The sequence below is a fragment of the Sus scrofa genome, chromosome 3 (genome assembly GCF_054392235.1).
Source record: "Sus scrofa isolate SSC_HxYL_T2T_F1_AM1 chromosome 3, Sscrofa_HxYL_maternal_Yorkshire_Landrace_v2.0, whole genome shotgun sequence".
Classification (NCBI taxonomy): Eukaryota; Metazoa; Chordata; class Mammalia; order Artiodactyla; family Suidae; genus Sus; species Sus scrofa.
The window spans coordinates 52545532-52565046 of NC_139385.1; the positions used below are offsets into that span (position 1 = coordinate 52545532).

At 37.5% G+C, this 19515-nt stretch overlaps 2 protein-coding genes across 11 annotated transcripts in view; one reads left to right on the top strand and one right to left on the bottom strand.

The window, feature by feature from the left end:
• CENPP (centromere protein P) overlaps positions 1–19515 on the top strand; it is a 255157-nt gene that overhangs the window by 83985 nt on the left and 151657 nt on the right.
• On the bottom strand, positions 5184–17012 carry OMD (osteomodulin). Its single transcript, XM_003124781.5, has 3 exons — positions 16946–17012; positions 10074–11027; positions 5184–9517 (listed from the first exon to the last, which is right to left on the bottom strand). The coding sequence occupies exons 2-3, from the start codon at positions 11011–11013 to the stop codon at positions 9189–9191; spliced, it is 1269 nt and encodes a 422-aa protein (XP_003124829.1). The 5' UTR covers positions 11014–11027; positions 16946–17012; the 3' UTR covers positions 5184–9188.

Sequence of the window (19515 nt, forward strand, 5' to 3'; positions counted from 1 at the left end):
GTTATTTTAAATTTGGTTGTGATATTCTCTGGTATTGGTTGATATAGTAAATTTTATGGCTTTAAAGTCTTTGAAAATATCTAATAATGAAACAGCAGGTATTGATTGTTTCATGTTGTGTGTCAAGCTTAACAGGATGTTGAAAAATGAACTGGATAGATGTTAGATTTAGAGAATCTTAGAGATTCATATTTGCTAAAGGTATACACAGTTTGATACTTTGTACTCCTGAAGATTATTTTGTGGATTATAACACCTTTTCTTGAAAAGTTATGATCAGTGAATAAGTTTATTGGCATTCATTCATGTAGTAGTTTATTGAGTACCACTTCTCTGCCAGAAGGATAGAAACATAAACTAAGACAAGCAGTACTCATTTTCTCACCTCAAGGAGGAAGGGTTTATATGTGATCAAGAAGGGCAGCAAACAAGCAGCAGAAGCACAGTGGGACCTGCTACACAGAAATGTGTTCAGGGTTCTGCAGTGGCCTGGGAGAGGGTGAAGCCACAGAGGCTGTACCAAGCTGACCTTGTTGAGAAAATGGAGAGGTGGGATTGGGATGGGTGGGGTGGGGGCAGGCCCAGAGGGATGAATGCTCTAGGAGTGGAAGCAACACAAGAAGGGTAGACCATTGAGAAGAATTTTAATTAGTTGTATATGGCAGGAGCTTGGCTAGTTTAAGAGAGAGAGAATGGGAACAGATGGGGATGGTACATATTAAGACAATACCAGGGGACTAGAGGTCACGTTAAGGAGAGTCTTTTGTATCTTGCTGTGGTGTTTGAGCTTTATTTGTGGCCAGTGAGAGACCACTGAGAGATTTTTAAGCCAGTGAGAGACATGGTTCTATTTTCATTGTAGAAATATCCCTCTAATATTGCATCTGAAGAATACTACTGCTTGTATTGGTTATTTATTACAAGTTTAGTGACCTAAAATAACAAACATTTATTACCTCACAGTTTCTATGGGTCAGGAGTCCAGGCATGGCCCTGCTTATATCTCACCTGAAATCTGTAGTCAAGGTGTTGGCTAGGGCTACACCATCATTTCAGAGATTAAGATAAAAGTATGTGAGTCCATGGGATTCTTGGCTGCAGAATGTAGGACTCAGGATCTCAATTTCTTGCTGATGTTGGCTGAAGGTCACCTTCAGTTCTTTTCAGGGTGACATCCACCGTTGGGCAGCTCATAATAATGGCAGCTTGCTTCTTGACAGCCAGAAAGGAGATTCGGTTCCAGCAAGAAAGGCAGTACAGTCTTTGTAGCAGCCATGCACATGCAATCATATACATGCCATCCCTTTGCAATATTCTGTTTATTGAGAGCAAGTCAAAGGTCATACCCATATTGAAGGGGAGATGACAACACAAGGCAAGATTCTAGAAATATTCAGAATTACACTGAGAAATAAACAAAACTATGTTCCTATCCAGAGTTAGCCAAACTTTAAAGTTTAAGGGCACAACCCCCAAGACCATCCTCACTTCTTACACAAACTGCAAGTTTGGGGTGTTCCCCAAACCACCCTCACATTTGATAATTTTCTGGAAGGACTCATGGAACTCACTGAAAGCCATTATATACATGGTTATGGTTTATTATAGGGAGAAGAAGATACATGTAAACATCAGCCAAAGAAGAGATGCACTGGACTGAATCTGGGAGAGTTCCAGGTAGAGAGCTCCCATGGCTCTCAGGATGCTTTAACTTCCTGGCATTGATAAGTGACAAGGAGCATAGGTATTGCCAGGAGTGCTACTGAGCTTCACAGTTCAGTTTTTAATGGGGCGTCATTACATAAACATGATCGATTGATTGGTCCCACTTGGTTGAACTCTGCCTCCAGGTCGACTTATATTGCATGACCCCATCTTAAGTCACATGGTTATTTTCCTGGCATGGCCAGCCCAAGGCTATTGGTTATGGCTAGTCCCACCCTAAGATCTGGTATGGCAACCCCCATTCCGAGAAGCTGACAGCAAAGCCCCAACCTCTCTTTGGAGTCAAATTCTCTCTACACAGTTTCCATTATAAAATATATTTTAAACTTAGATTGTTTTCTTTTTTTTGTCTCTTTGCTGTTTCTTGGGTTGCTCCCGTGGCACATGGAGGTTCCCAGGCTAGGGATCAAATTGGAGCTGTAGCCTCCAGCCTGTGCCAGAGCCACAGCAACGTGGGATCCGAGCCGCGTCTGCAACCTACACCACATCTCCATGGCAACGCCGGATCGTTAACCCACTGAGCAAGGGCAGGGACCGAACCCGAAACCTCATGGTTCCTAGTCGGATTTGTTAACCACTGCGCCACGATGGGAACTCCTAACTTTTTTTTTTTTTTTTTTTTTTGTAGATTGTTTTCTATTTCAGAAAGAACTACTGTATTCTAGTAGAAAGCTATTTCTGGCTTTCACTGCACAGTAGTTAATAATGAAAGCTGTCTAAGACTCAAGAGCAGGCATTTATCCCAAATCGAGAGGATTGACTCTGTGGTTCTTCTTGGAGACCCTACCATATTATCCTTGGTACCTTTGTGGGGTTTTATATCTTTGAAGGCATCCCAGAATTTTGTCTTGTGTAGTCATCTCTCCTTCAGTGGGGGTATGACCTCTGACTTGTTTCCAACATTATAGGATTTTATAGAAAGTCTGTGGTTTGAATCTCTGTCTCAGATCTCTGCTTATGCCTGAAGCCTCGTCGTTTGGTCAAATGAAATGAAGATGCAAACTCAAGAACTCAGACCAAAGGCTAAAGTTTACAGGGAGGGGAATTATGACTCAATATAAAGAAGGATTAATAGGAGTTCCCGTCGTGGCTCAGTGGTTAATGAATCCCACTAGGAACCATGAGGTTGCGGGTTTGATCCCTGGCCGTGCTCAGTGGGTTAAGGATCTGGCGTTGCCGTGAGCTGTGGTGTAGGCCACAGATATGGCTTGGATCTGGCGTTGCTGTGGCTCTGGCTTAGGCCGGTGGCTACAGCTCTGATTGGACCCCTAGCCTGGGAACCTCCATATGCTGTGGGTGTGGCCCTAGAAAAGGCAAAAAGACAAAAAAAAAGAAGGATTAGTGTTTAAAATGTATGATATTTGTGACTTTAATTTTTCTGAGCAGTATGTAAGTATTCATATAATAATTTTGCTACATAAGCATGTAATGACAGATATATACATAAATGCCATGATATTTACTTGCTAAGCATAGCAGGTAATATTTGTTTAGGAAATTGGAACAGATAAGAAACTTTGGATTTTTGGCTGTTGTGATATAATTATGTTTCCAGCTGCTGTTATTCTTTATTTCCGAGATTTCGAAAAGAGGGATTTAGAATCAGGAAATTGGTATTTTAGTTCTAGCTTTCCTTAGGTCATATGATTTCTTTGCAACAATACAAGTATACAGAAGAGAAAGATTTATTTCTTCTGTCTTTTTGCTTCATGAAGTTGATTAAGTATGTTACATAATAGGCACATACCTGCATTTTAGTTTAGTGCTTCCAACTGGGGAATAAAGTGAAAGTGTATCGTTTTCAGGTAGTATTTAAACATATGCTTAACATTCTCAACCAGCATTATTGTGAGCAAATGTTTTAAATATCTTTTATTTTCATTTCCTTTCTAAAAGCTAAATGTATGTTATGCTTTTATGTTTGTTAATTAAGCTTGGGTTCATGGTGTGATTTGGATTGATTATTACTGATCACAGACACCATTCAGACTCGTAGCTAATGTAACTGTGCTTTGAAATATAGTAAGAAAATTGAATTTTCATCTTTCTCTTTCCTATTATAAATACATCAACTGGTTTTGTCTGTAGCTCTGGTAGGAGGTAGAACTTTATTCTTCCGTTTCTTCTAGGGAAAGTGTTGGTGGTTATTTGCTTTCTTTTTAATGAGAAATACTTGTTGTGGATATGAGTTCCTTAGGCATCTTTGAATAACAACGTGTTAACAACATGCCTCCCTACTGGACCCTGCAGCTGTAGGATATTTTGTGATAGGTGCTTATTTGACCTCTTCTTCCTGATAGGCAGGAAGAGTTTGACCCCACTCTGGCTAGAGGAGCCAGGAGCCAAGTGCCTTGTGAAAGGTAGAAGACACCCTGCTCCCCACCCTTATAAGGCCATCTAGAGGTGTTTGGGCAAGCTGAACTGTTAAATAATGACTTGGAATTTGTTTGCTGTGGGATGGGTATATGATTTAAGCTCCCTCCCCTCTCTCCCTAATGAAACCTTTAGTGAAGTCTTTCCTGTTTACTTAATATTTGTACAAGTGGACTCTTGGAAGGAACCTGAAAGACAGTAACTCCATGCTGGGGGTTCCCGAGGGAGCACCACCGAAATGTGCCGGGGTCACGTAGATCCGGTGTGCTGCTGGGCTGGACATGCTGCACCAATAGTTACTGCTTGTAGCGTACTGGCACTGCATGCACTGTGTGAAGTGCTATGGTACATACACATTTCTACTTGTAACAGCCTTCTGCACGAGGTAAACTTGGGTAGAGTCATCTTACTTAGTTACAAGTGTAAAGTAAGGCTTCTATCCAGGTATGTCTGATTCCAGATTTCTTGTTATCAGCTGCCAAATCGTGCAGTTTTCTTCTTCACTAAGCCTGTACTTGGAAGATTAAAATGTTTTTTTTTTTTTTTTTTTTTTTTTTTTTTTGGCTTTTGTTGTTGTTGTTGCTATTTCTTGGGCCGCTCCCGCGGCATATGGAGGTTCCCAGGCTAGGGGTTGAATCGGAGCTGTAGCCACCGGCCTACGCCAGAGCCACAGCAACGCGGGATCCGAGCCGCGTCTGCAACCTACACCACAGCTCACGGCAACGCCGGATCGTTAACCCACTGAGCAAGGGCAGGGACCGAACCCGCAACCTCATGGTTCCTAGTCGGATTCGTTAACCACTGCGCCACGACGGGAACTCCCCTAAAATGTATTTTTAATCAATAGAACAGGAGATAAAAATAGAAGTTCCAGAATTCTGAAAATTGGAGGGTTTTAACTGTGCTAGATGTGAAATAAGTAATTACCATATCTTTATAGTCATCTCACCTTGGGAACTTTTTTCCACTTTTGCCAGTCAGTCCTGGCCAGAAGTCAAGTTAGTATATCAGTGTTCACATTGTTTTCTGTTACTGCCACATTTTGTTTCTTTCTTCCCTTTGTTAGAATGAATTATTAGATCTTATTTTCTTTGTTACACTTTTTAATAACAGCTTTATTGAGATAATTCACATCTCATACAATTCACTCTTTTAAAGTATACAGTTTAATAGTGTTTAGTATTTTCAGACTTGTACAATCATCACTACAATCAGTTGCAGAATATTTTCATCACTCACTCTCCAGAAACCACCTCTACCCAGTATCAGTCACTCCCCATTTTCCTGCTACTCCTTTCCCCCTACCCCTCACTCCCTGTTCCAGGCAGCCCATAACCTTTGTGTCTCTAAAGATTTGTGTGTTCTAGACGTTTCATATAAGTGGAATCATGCAGTAGGTGGTCTTCCGTGACTGATATCACTAGCACGTTTTTGTGTTCATCCATGTTGGAGCATGTATTAGTACTTCATTCCTTCTTTTGACTGAGTAATATCCCATTGTGTGGCTATACCACATTTTGTTTAACTTTTCGTCAGCTGGAGGACATTGAGTGGTTTCTATTTTTTTGTTTTGTTTGTTTTTGACCATGCCGTGCAACAGCTTAATGTGGGATCTCAGTTCTCAGACCATGGATTGAACTCAGGCCTCAATGGTGATACATCACATCCTAACCACTAAACCTCTAGGGAACTCCCTCTACTTTTTATTTTTATTTTCATTGTCTTTTTAGGGCTTCACGTGCAGCACATGGAAGTTCCCAGGCTAAGGGTAGAATCAGAGCTGCAGCCACCAGCCTACAACATAGTCACGGCAACTCAGGACCTGAGCCACATTTGTGACCTATGTTATAGCTCATGGCAACACCATATCCCCAACCCACTGAGTGAGGCCAGGGATCAAACCCACGTCCCCATGGATACTAGCTGGGTTCATTACCGCCAAGCCATTATGGGAACTCCTACTTTTTAATTATGAATGGATAATGCTGTTATGAATATTTTTGTATATGTTTTTGTGTGAATATATGTGTTCACTTCTCTTGGGTATATATTTAGAAGTGGAATTGCTGGATCACAGGTAACTAACTTTTTGAAGAACTTCCAGACTGCTTTCCAAAGCCACTGCAACATTTGACTTCCTAACCAGTGGATTCCACTTTCTGCACCTCCTCACTAATACTCATTATTTGTCTGTCTTTTTATTGTAGCCATCTGTTAACATAAAGGGGCATCTCATTGTGTTTTTGTTTGTTTGTTTTTCTTTCTTTTTTTTTAGGGCCACATCCCATGGCATATGGAAGTTCCCCGGCTAGGGGTCAAATTGGAGCTGCAGCTGCTGGCCTACACCACAGCCACACCAGTGTATATCCATGTCTGCAACCTACACCACCGCTTACGGCAATGCCAGATCCTAAACCCACTGAGTGGGGCCAGGTATCAAACCCGAGTCCTCATGGATACTAGTTATGTTCATTACCGCTGAGCCACAATGGGAACTCCTCTCATTGTGATTTTGATTTGCATTTCCCTAATAGCTCCTCAGTAAGTTTTAAATTGTTCTGGGTGAGAAATAGTTTTTTTTTTTTGTCTCTTGTTTCTTGTCTCTTTTAGGGCCTCACTTGCAGCATGTGGAGTTTCCCAGGCTAGGTGTAGAATCGGAGCTTTAGCCTCCGGCCTATGCCAAGCTGCAGCAATTTGGGATCTGAGCCATGTGTCAGCAACCTACACGTCTGCTCATGGCAATGCCAGATCCATAACCCCCTGACTGAGGCCAGGGATCAAACCCGCAACCTCATGATTCCTAGTCAGATTCGTTTCCACTGCGCCACGACGGGAACGCCAAGTCTTCTTTTTTTAATCTCCTAAAACACCCACAGTATTTTCCACATTATTAGCTTATAATAAATGTTTAAATTGTAACCCTATTTTTAAAAATGTCCAGAAAGGCAGAGGTGATTCTTAAAGTTTTTCTCCTCTTTTGAAGGTGTGTTTTACCCAGGTCACTAGCATTTTGCTCTTACCTTTACCCTCACACCTGTTATCTTATAATGTCACAGGTGCCCATATACAGTCTCTTTGACTTCACATAGCTAGGCCCTACACACCAAATGACTTGATGAATGTTAAATAAATGAATGGAGTGTTGTTTGTGTTCATTCTGGATTGTTGAGCTTATCCCTGAGGACAGGTGGGTGGTCTGTATTTGCTAAATGCTAATAGCCTACTCAAAAATATGAAGAGCACTAGAGGCTTCATTTTAAACTGTCATCTCCAGAAAAATAGACTCACCACTAGAAAACTCCTTCTGAAATATGGTCTTACCTGTCTGGCTTTTTGACATACTGTTTAAGTTGTTATTGTTTAGTGGGTTTCCTGTTTAGACAGTTCCAGATTTGTGTTTATTCCTTATCTGAGGAAGTCTATGAAATGTTAGCCTGGTAAATTAAGAAAGTTCATCATAGCAATTACATCATCTTCATTCTAAGGCATACTTAAAATGCTTCAAAACAATAGATTAAATAATATGTGATTTTTTTAAGACTTTAAAGAAGATGTAAAGCCTGTCATTCAAATTTCAGAGGAACTGTATTCAATTTCAGTACTGCTTGAATAAACATTGGCTGATAAAGATATAAACACACATAAACATATACACATATGTAAAAATACATGTTTTTAATATATTATGCTAGGAAAATAGAAGTGTTTAATAATGTTAATGTACTTTCTTATGCTAAATTAACTTAACCTTGTGAACAAAGGAGTTCGTTATTAGCAAATCTTAATGTAACCAAGACCTTTCTCTAGTGAATTTACTGTAAAAAAACATTTATCCCAGTTAAAATGGAACATAATAAAGATTGTTTTGTACAATTGCTGAAATTTGATGAAATATGAATTGTGATAAGATAATTTGGTGTGTTTTAGTTATCCAAGTACGAGATTAAAATTTTGTTGTTTTGGTGCTCTGAGAGAAAACAAAACTTGTTGATTTCTTGAATTTGTATGCCTTGAATCTTTAGTGTGATAACTTCTTTTGAAAATCAAAAAAATCATTCTCTGCTCTAAATGGTAGGGCCAGAGGTAGATGTCATGGTGATGATACCTCAAAAGCAGGTGTGAAAGCTTTTCTGGAGATCAGGTCAAAGAAAATAGTCTGTTTCTTAAATGCCTAGTCATTAATATAATTTGGTGTTTAAACACTATACTTGTAGTGATTCAAAGCACATGGCTTACAGTTCTTAGCTTCTAACACTACTTTCATCATGCTTAGAAAAATTACTATTGAGAAAAATGGCACACTTGCTTTTTTTTCCCCTTTTTATGACTGCACCCATGGCATACGGAAGTTCCCAGGCTAGGGGTCGAATTAGGGCTGCAGCTGCTGGCCTACACCACAGCTGCAGCAACACCGATCTAAGCTGCATCTGTGACCTATACCACAGCTTGCGGCAACACTGGTCCTTAACCCACTGAATGATGCCAGAGGTTAAACCTTTATTCTCATGGACACTATGTCCAGTTCTTAACCCTATGAGCCATGAGCCAGAACAGGCACTTGAGCATACGTGCTTTGTTTGTTTTTTTGTTTTTGTTTTTGTTTACGCTTTTTAGGGCCACACCTGCAACATATGGAGGTTCCCAGGCTGGGGGTCTAATTGGAGCTAGAGCCTCTGGCCTACACCACAGCCACAGCAATGCAGGATCCAGGCTGCGTCTGTGACCTACACCACAGCTCACAGCAACGCCAGATCCTTAACCCACTGGACAAGGCTGGGAATTAAACCCACAACCTCATGGTTCCTAGTCAGATTTGTTTCCGCTGCGCTACATCCCAGGCATACTTGCCTTTTTTGTCAACATGGTGATAATTTTATGTCTAAAGTGTAATATTTGAGTCTCACTTGTCATTCTAACTACATTTCTAAAGACTAGTGTAATCTAATGCTATGTAATGATGCATATGTTATCAACAACTAAATTCAATCTGATCTTATACCAGTACACAACTGAGATATATTACTATTAGCTATGCATATTTAGTTAAATTTATATTGAATAATAAGTTTTTATGAAGTCATAATGTATACCTATATGGTTTCTTGCCATTCTTGACCTCCATAATAGTGAGGGTCCACGTGTTCTTCTGATCCTTCTTCCTCTGGGCCTTCTTGATGATCATCATGATCTTCACTATCAGCATCATCCTGAAATCTCCTGAAAACTTGGGTCTTCAGTTGTATTGTTTGACCATTAGTGCTTCTTTGTTCACCATAATAAATAGTGTGTATATGAGGAAAGCAGAGTAAAATGTATGAGCTTATTGGCTCTTTTAGCTTATTTTGGTCCAGGCGAATGTATGTTAAATGGTGGTAATGCAGGGGGTTAACAGATGGACACATCACTGTGACATTTATATCTGAAAAATATAAATTAAAAATTAAACCTGCTGTATTATGCCCATAATCCCATATCAGATTTTATTAAAATGTTCATGGAATATAGTTTTATTAATTAAAATATTTATAAGTATAATTAGGTTTAATTAATTTTACAGTAATCAAATAATAAAATGAATAAAGCTAAGAATGAATTTTAACAGGTGGCTGAAATAGCTCAGTTGTTAGACTGAAGTAATTATTTAAGTATTAAATAATTTATTTAAGTAAAAAATTCTTAGTAGAAACAATCTCAAAAAGAGAAAAACGAAAATCACCAATAGTTCCACTACTCAAGATCTCATATTTCTTTACATACTCTACAGTACTAATTCTCAAAAGTTAAAGTTGGTAATATTTAAGACAAAAGACTATAAACTTTAGAGTACACCTTTCTCTGGGGACAATTTCTGCCATTTCCCTAACTAGCTTCAACCATTTTTAGCAGTGTGTAAAGCATAGATTTTTAAAGATTTATTCCTCAAAAGGTAAAATGCTGTTCTTTCTGCCTTTTAAAAATAATGAAATATTACATACTTTCGATTTCATTATTTTCTAGGTATAAGTGTTCTAAATTTCTTGGAATATAGAATGCTTGCTTCAGTTTGTTGTGTCCAACATTGAGCTCTACAAGGTTGGAAAGATTAAAAATATTACACGGGATGTCTTGTAGTTTGTTGTGTGACATTCTTAGAGCATGAAGTTTTGGAAGTTCATTGAAGTAATTTTCTGGTATAGAAGATATTGAATTATTTTCTAGAGACAGATACATTAGTGAAGAAGGCAAACCAGGAGGCATTGATTCTAATCTGTTATTACATAGGTTGAGCTGCATTAGTTTTTCCATTTTGCCAAGGATTTTCTCTTGTAACATAGAATCATCAATTTGATTATAACAGAGATCAAGCATGGTCAGGTTTACTAGCCCATCCATGGCATTTGTCTGCAGTCTGGAGATCTCGTTGTAACCAAGAAGAATCCTTTCCAAAGACTTGGGAAGAGGAAATGGAAATTCTTCTAAATTGTTATGGTGTAGATGAAGTTGTAGTAGATTTGACAGTTTGGCAAACACACCATGATCCATCTTTTGAGATTTAATTTTGTTGTGGCTGAGGTTGATTTCTTTAAGATGAGTGGCATTGATGAATGAATCTGCAGTCACAGCCTCTATTTCATTGAACTGAAGATAGACTTGTTGAATGTATGGTGGAATATTTGGGATAGTCTTGAGTTTGCGATTATCACAGTACATTGATGATGGAAAGTTAGGTGGACAGAAGCATTCACTGGGACAGCCTAAAGTATGCTGAGGAAATGGAACTCTGTAGTCTACATTTTGACGAAATTGGAATTCCGGTTGGTAGACATCATCTGGTTCTTGGTCATAATCTTCATCCCACTGATAACTTTCATACTGACAATATACTTTGACTCCAAGAAAGAAGAGAAGGACACACACTGGACTTGAGAAGCCCATGTTCCTTTTTTGGCCTGTTACAAGGTGAAAAGGAAATGCATTATGGGACAAGTGAGGGAAACTTAGAATAGTTCTTATATTAAACCGATAATTATATAAAAGGCATTAATATCTATATCTACATTGAAATATATAAAAGAATTACAGAATTAATGAGTGATGCCCAGACCAAATTTAAAGTCTAAGAACCAGTAAGGTAGTATTTTTTAAAAAGTCACATACTGCATTGAGCCAGACTAAGTAACCATCTTTTAAGAGAATCTCAATTTGTCTTGCTTACTACACTATAGATTTATAATGACAGCATAAAATCTCTCCACCCTAAAGCTGAGTGCTATTTCCACTATAAATGCTGGGTGTTCTCACTGAGTGTTTGGCCCCTTCAGTGATGTTCACTGTCTATGAGAAGAGAGACCCTACATTTTAGTTTCTTAGGAGATTCTTAATTTTAACTGAAAATTTCCCAGGACAACTTCTGCTTGCTGATGCTCTTTTCTGCTCTGTGGAAGCAAAACATTCACTTTTATGTGAAAGCTTAAAATATTAAAAATAACTATTATGTTTCCTCTTAGGATTTTTTGTCCAAGTCTGTGACTTCAAATTTTCCTTGTGAAATAGTTTCCAGAATCCAATTATTTCATCTCTGGCTCTGTTTGAATAACTACTTTAAATCCCAAATACAGTATTTACATTCTACGGTGTTTTAGTTTCTGATAATTATTCTATGCATTTTTTCATTACCTTCCTAGTTTCTTCCACAAATATTTTTTTTTATTTTTTTTATTTTTTTTTTTGTCTTTTGTCGTTTGTTGTTTGTTGTTGTTGTTGCTATTTCTTGGGCCGCTCCTGCGGCATATGGAGGTTCCCAGGCCAAGGGTTGAATCGGAGCTGTAGCACCGGCCTACGCCAGAGCCACAGCAACGCGGGATCCGAGCCGCGTCTGCAACCTACACCACAGCTCATGGCAACGCCGGATCGTTAACCCACTGAGCAAGGGCAGGGACCGAACCCGCGACCTCATGGTTCCTAGTCGGATTCGTAAACCACTGCGCCACGACGGGAACTCCCACAAATATTTTTTAATTAAATTTTCAGTGTGCAGATATTAAGAACACACTGTCCTATCTCCCAGGAGTTTAGGTCTAGTGGAGAATCAGATATATAATACAGGGAATAGAAGGATATATACAGTAGGATCGTAAAGGAGGGAGTGCTCAGCTTGATAAAGAAACAATTCACAATTGTACTGAAATATGAAGTTGTAGTGAATGGTGGATTATGTGTACTGAATGAGAAGCCTGAAAATACTAATTTGAGCCCTATCACTTATGATGGTCAAGTCACTTATGTCTGCCTCTTGCCTCATCAGTAAAATGAGAATTGTAATTGCTTGCCTGCTTATCTCACCTGGTAGTTGTTAGGGTCATAAGTGGTTATGAGATATGCATATGAAAGTGTTTTTCAAATTGGAAAGTGATTCAAATGATGTAAGTACATATTCAGGAAAAAGTTTTTAAAAAATCATACCTCTTTTATTCTGAGGCCATTTTTCTCTACCCTCTCATCCAGGGCTTTATGAGAGAAGTAATGACCTAATATATCGTTGTATATAATGAAATGACTTACCTCCTGTTGATCTAGAATGGTACTATTTTTCATCATTGGGATAATTGAATAAATAATCACTGAAATTGTTTTCTCTAACAGAACCACATTTGTGAAAAGCTTCCCTAGATCCTGACATCTTAGTTTCATTTTCCTTTTCTTGTCAGAAATTTAAAAATATAAAATATAAATATTGTGTGTATTTGATATTTTGTAGTTATTCAAGTAGAGTCGGAGACGCTTGATCTTTTTTTCTTTAATGTGATTTTCTCCAGTCTTTGGTACCATTCCCTCCTGTGTACCTACTTGATGGACCTTGTCTGGTCTGTGTACTGCACCTGCACACTGGCGCTACAACCCTTCACCTGCTGACCACTATCTCCTATCTTTATAGCTTACTTCATATAGTAACTGCAGTTTCAGTGTGACATAAAACATATTGATCCTGCAGATTTTTCACACCCCTCCTGCATAACTCTCAATATACTTGGGTCCTTAGCAAGCTAGACCCCATCGTACGTCATGGCCATCACTACTTTGCACATGCCCTAAATTTGCTGGCCCCTTATATCCTTATACTCTTCTGGTAAACTCCAGCCCTGGTTACTCCAATTTTCTACCTACTCATGGCCTAACCTATGTAGGTGAATACAATGAGAGAAAACAGGACCACGTCAACTGGTCTCACTTTAAAATTATGACCACTCAAGCGCTACCCCCTTATTCCATTTATTTTTCCTTTTTCCTACACAAGCCTCTAAAACCTCAGTCCACATTGGTTCTGCATGATGAGTTTGCTTCCTTTTTCATCAAGTAATTAGAATAAACAATCGTTCCTTTGGTATATTTTCTTCTATTTAATCTTATCCCTGCCTACAGAAAATGCCAAAATAGTAGTGTTTTGATCTTTTTAAACGATTCTGAGTTTGAAATTCATAAAGTTTCCTTTTGCAAATCTAAATAGACTATCTATTACCCTTTCTTATCTGTGGGATTCATGGAGAACATGGCATTTGAATTAGATTTTAAAGGAATATGAGGGTTCTCACAGAGAAATAGGGAAGAAGATTTGCTGATAGAAGATGAGCAAAAACATGTAAGCAACAAAGTGTGAGATGTTTGGGAAATGGTGGTTAACTGCTGAAGGAGTAAAATAGGACTATTACAGCTTATCTGTACCAGAGCCCGGGTGCTTAAATGGTGACCTCAGAAACTTGTACTCTGGGAATGAACATGTAGTTTACCGCATTAATACACTTGAACCATGATCTTCACATTGTGGTGTTCATGCACAAAGTAAGATACAGTCCTGGGAGGAGGTAAGGAGTGGTGTGGTCTCATCCCAGAGGGCAGTGTTTGATGCTGACTGACCCAGATTGGGGCTGGGAAGCTCCTAGTGAGTATGATTTAGTGTGTTCTTTTTCACCTGCTATAATTAGAGACTCTGTATTAGGTGTTGTGTGTGGACATAATTTAAAAAGCACCTTACAAATATTACTGGTGATTCAGTTAGTTTGACTGGGTTACTTTGTTAATGATTGTCTTGGATTTTAGGAGTGAGGCACTATGCTTGGTGGGGAACACAGAAATGAAGACATGAAAACATGGTCCCTTCTATAAAGAGCTTATAGGCTAGTGTATAAGAGAGGCACAACACAGTGAATCATATTCTCAGGCAGAGGGAAATACGGTTTGTAGCCAAGACACCAGTGGCTTAACCCTGCTTGGGTGAGACAGGGAAATCTTTGCAGACATCATTTGGCCAAGACTTTGGGAAATTAGCAGGAATGGGTATAGAACATCCTTCCTATACATATTACTCTCGAGTTGATAATACTTTATGTGTTGAATTTATAGTAGTTTATTATACTCATTATACTATAATCAACTTTTTTAAAAGTTCATTTAAAGTACTACACCATGGACTAGGGCTTCTGTAAGGTTGCCCTGTCCCTGAAAGATCAAAGTAGAAGCAAAGAGACAGAGCTCTGCAGCTATGCAGAGTCAGGCCAGGCGTGGGGGTCTCAGAAGCTGATCAATAAACAGTTAAAATTCATCAGAACTCTAAATTTTATCCTTATGTTAAGAACATCAGTAATCATCAGTTAGCAAGGTACATTTGAGAATTAAAGTCTTAAATCTGTTTTTCAACAATTATAAGAAACTATTGGGGGAAAAAGGAGACCTGGCTGATACTTTTGGTTCAGCACTTGTCTTTACCTTGGAATCAAGAACTCATGATGAGGGCTTCTCTGAAAATAAAGGTATTCTTAGTATTGTATGGGTTTGGTCTTCTTGGCTACCTAAGATAAAAGGTCTTTCCCTAAAGGCAGTTTCTCTTCCAAATCTGAGCTTATCATCATTGTCCTCATCCATTGAGGACCTTTGGCCTGTAGCCCAACCTTGTCCAATTCCTTTTTTTTTTTTTTTTTTTTTTGTCTTTTGCCTTTGTTGTTGTTGTTGTTGCTATTTCTTGGGCCGCTCCCGCGGCATATGGAGGTTCCCAGGCTAGGGGCTGAATCGGAGCTGTAGCCACCGGCCTACGCCAGAGCCACAGCAACGCGGGATCCAAGCCGCGTCTGCAACCTACACCACAGCTCACGGCAACACCGGATCGTTAACCCACTGAGCAAGGGCAGGGACCGAACCCGCAACCTCATGGTTCCTAGTCGGATTCGTTAACCACTGCGCCACGACGGGAACTCCCAATTCCTTTTGATTAAGTGCAACTTTCTAGTCTGAAATCCATCTCATCTGCCTCAATGTGCTTATTCTTTTCTTTTTTTTTTTTTAACGTTTAGAAAAATTGAGGTATAGTTGATTTGCAACATGCTCGTTGTTTTCTCTTCCTCTTACCCTTCCACTTTACCCCTGATAATGTTCCCTGTTAAAAGGATATCTTCTTTTTATCCAAATTTTTCATTCAGTTAATCTCTTCCCAGCCATTTGCTCAGCATATTTTTTTATTATTCTGTCTTTTGTGTTTGACAATTTATTCCTGTTTCCTATAGGATAACTCACAGCAAAACATTATAACTCACTGTCAATCATCTCAATTCCGAGCTTTGATTTTTGACAAAGTCTAGTATGATGCACAATGAGTAAGTGCTCAAAGATTTGTTGAATGAATGATTGAATTATTAAGTTAGAGATTACATCTTTTTAGGGATGTTTGTTACTACTAATGTTCATTATTTTTAGGCATTGATTTCACCACAATTATTTCTCTAAATGAACATAGTCACAAAGAATGTAGCTGTTCTCTGTTCAATGTCATCACAATATACTGTATTCATTTTCCTACTACCTTGTTTAGTAGAAAAGTGACATGTGAAAAAGAGAGTTTAAAGCAAAGTAAAACAAAGCAGGTTTTAAATGTGAATTTTTCATATTATTGCTAAAAAATTTCTATGTCATAACATTTCTCTTACCCCCCCTCCCAAAAAAAGTACTTGTGCTTTCATCAAGAAAGTTCTGATTTAAATTCCTAATCAAAATGAGATGAAACTTTGTTCTGGAAAGTTTAAAGTACTTAGAAAGCTTTATAGCATTTTATTATTTTAAAGACTTAATTGTTTTAATTTTAGAAACTAAAATATAAGAAAGCAAATATTAGTTTATGAGTCAGCATTTTTTCCAAAGCAGAAAATTTAACTCTGTAGAATATAAGTTGTGTACATCACTGTTAACATCACTGTTAACACCCAACACCTAAGAAAGTAAGACTATTTTGCTATTAAAAATATGAGTCTCAAAATTATTTTTAGCTATAATACATTTGAATCTTAATTAATTTAAATTCAAAAACTAGATCCTTCAGTGCTAGGAGGGTACTTGTTTTTTGTCTTTGAGAAAAAGGCAAAAACATTGTAATATCAGGGATTTGGTTAATAGAGAAATTTTAATAAAATTGCTAGTAAAATTCTTCAAATACCTATCTTCTCTACAACCGGAATCTAGCATTGCTCAGATATATGGCTCAAAGGCATTTTTCCATATTTTGTCACTTAAAGTTTGAGAGAGAAAGAGAAAGAAACAGAAAGTTATTCCATTAACCTGAGAATCTTTCATTCAGAGTAATAAATAAATAAATAAATAAAGATATATTGGGTAAATCCCAAGTTAGAAAATTAAATTCACTATATTATACCTTTCCCTGAATATTTTGGCTGATCAAATTTTAGTGTAGCTTTTTACCAGATATTGCTTATAAAACTGTGCATTTATGATGGCTACAGTCTATTTTAATGTTAAACAAGTCACATATACTTTGTTTTTAACAGTAGGAATATTTTCTTAAAAATTAAAAATTATTTTATCATCATACCTGTTGAGTTTGCTTTAGTTTTCAGGGGTTGATGAGTTTGCAAATCCTGTAAATGAATCAGAAATTCCTTAAGTCTTAAACTGAGTCTCTTAAAAATCCACAGTAACTGTGTGTCCAGGCAGGGCTGTCTCTTGAATTACTATAGCAATTTAAGCAAAATAATCTGCTTGGAAAACACTTGGGTTGAATTAAAATTATGCATTTCTTTTCATTATCCAAAGCTTTCTGGACTCAAATTAAAATGCTTGTGTTCTTGGTCAGATTTATGTGGCTTACTTCTTTCTCTCCCCCTTAATTTTGGTTTGAGGTGTGGCAAGAATTTCCTCTAATATGAAAGGCAAACAGAACTAAATGAAACAGCTTGTACTGATTACTGTTTTTGTTTTCATTTTCGTGCCAAAGAATTCTTCAAATTAAGGTCCATTCTAACATGGAGTTCAGTGTCTTGGAATTTTAAGGTGGAACTCAGAGTCATATTGAGATCTGGGTTGTCTGATACCTTTGGTTCACACCAGTGCTTCCATTTATTAAGACAAGGAACCAGGATTAGAACCATGCAGCATTTCACATCTAGTATATTTTAAAAATGAAAGAGATTGTCATTTGTGACACATTAAATATATAACTTTTCCATTCAAAAAAAATTTATACCTTCTCAGTGCTTTCTCACCTTCCTCCCACATACTAACATGCCTTCTAATAACCTTTGAAATAAAATTAATCTCTTAGTTATGGAATTCACTTAGAAGGTATATTTCTGATTTGTCTGTTTTTAATAGTTAAAAATAATTTTATAGTATTGAATAAGGTGGAATTAGGAACTTCTTTTGATCAATTCTTATTGCCTTTATTTTGCAGATGTAGAAAATTTACAGATTTCACTGAGCTGTCTCTCCTGAAGAGTAGGAGTTAGCTACTTATATTTTTATACTAATTTCATATTTTAAACAGAGAGTTCTTGTGCTCTTGGCAATGAACTTTGAGTTCATTCTTTAGGAGATTCTTTCAAGCTTGTGCAAACTAATAAGGTAAAGTGAATCCTAGAATTTGTTTTGTTTCCTCAAAATAGTATTTTCCATTAGGTTTTTACAAAGAATTAACAAGATTATTTTGTTATATTTCAGATTTTTAAAAAGTGAACAGTGTTTCAAGAGATGTTTTGGCAATATGTAAAAATCTTGTCTATTAGTTGAGACAGTGGTATGTGAAACGTGGCCGTTGTATTTGGGCCAAGATTTCATCATGTTACTGATCTTTTCCGTATGTTTCCTATTAGTGTTTGTTCATAAACCTCAGCCTTCCACACTAAGAGAGCAAATCTGTGTACTTTTTCCAAAAATTATTCTACATGCCCTCACAGTTCTTTTGGAACATTAATTTAAAATTAACAACTTAATTTTTATTTAATTCTTCATTTAACTCTGTGATTTGAACTTAGGATAGTGATTGTTGCTCATGTTCCTAACAAATGTGAAAGTATTTATCAGTAGACAGATAGAACACTCTGAGTCAAAAGTGTCTAGGAAGTTTAAACAAAGTTGATGGTGTCCAGGAAGTTTAGGTTGGCAGGGGGTAGGAGAGGTGGTTCAAGTCAGGCCTCAGAGGAAAAATAGAAGCTGCAAGTGATTGTGACAGTTCATTGTTTTCATTTGGTGTTTATAATTGTGGCATTTAGGAAATGAAGTCAATTGAATTGGTGAAAGTCTTGGTTATATTCTGCCATTATAATTTGATTGAAGTAGATACAGTATCTCAGAGCTGAATTACTAGTGCTAGCTGGGAAAGGTCTGACTGAGAGCCAGTAATTGTAGTTATAAACTATAAATCTTTTTAATTCATTTATGTATTCAGCTAGTATTTGTTGAGCACCTACTTTGTTCAAGGCACTTTTAGGTGCAGAGGACTCAGCAGTTAGAGTCTCTGTATTCATAGAAGAGGAAGACAGAAAACAACAACAACGTATGTCATGTTGTGTAGAGTGCAGTAGAGAACAAAGCAAGGTAGATGGTAAACGGGAATGAGGACAGGGTGTAAGTCAGTATTTCTGACACTGCTGTGTTGCGTGCTGGAGTGGAACGGTTAAGTAACTGTGTGGCAAATGGTGGGGCCATCCATCTCACTGCTGGAGGGAGGTTACAGCTAAGAAGTGGAGGTGGTGGGAATAGAAGGCTACAGTTATTTTAGATTTCATTGCTACTTGGTATGATCTAACTTTTTCCCCCTTCGATAGGTACATGATGGTATTACCTGCAACTTCCATTTCCATTTCCCAGATTACTAAAGAATTTTTCAAATGTTTGTCAGCAATTTGGATTTTCTCTTCTGAGATATGCCTGTTAATGTTTTTACTAATCTTTCTAATATGTTGTCTTTTTCTTAATGGTTTTTAGGGTCTTTTTTTTTTTAATTAAAGTATAGTAGGCTTATAAGAGTTTTAAGTATATTATAGATACTTATGTTTTGTTAGTTGTATGAATGACTGTATCACCATTTTCACTTGATTCCTTGGGTTTTTTTAGGTATAAATGAATCATATACAAATGATATTGTACCTTATTTCTGATTGTTTT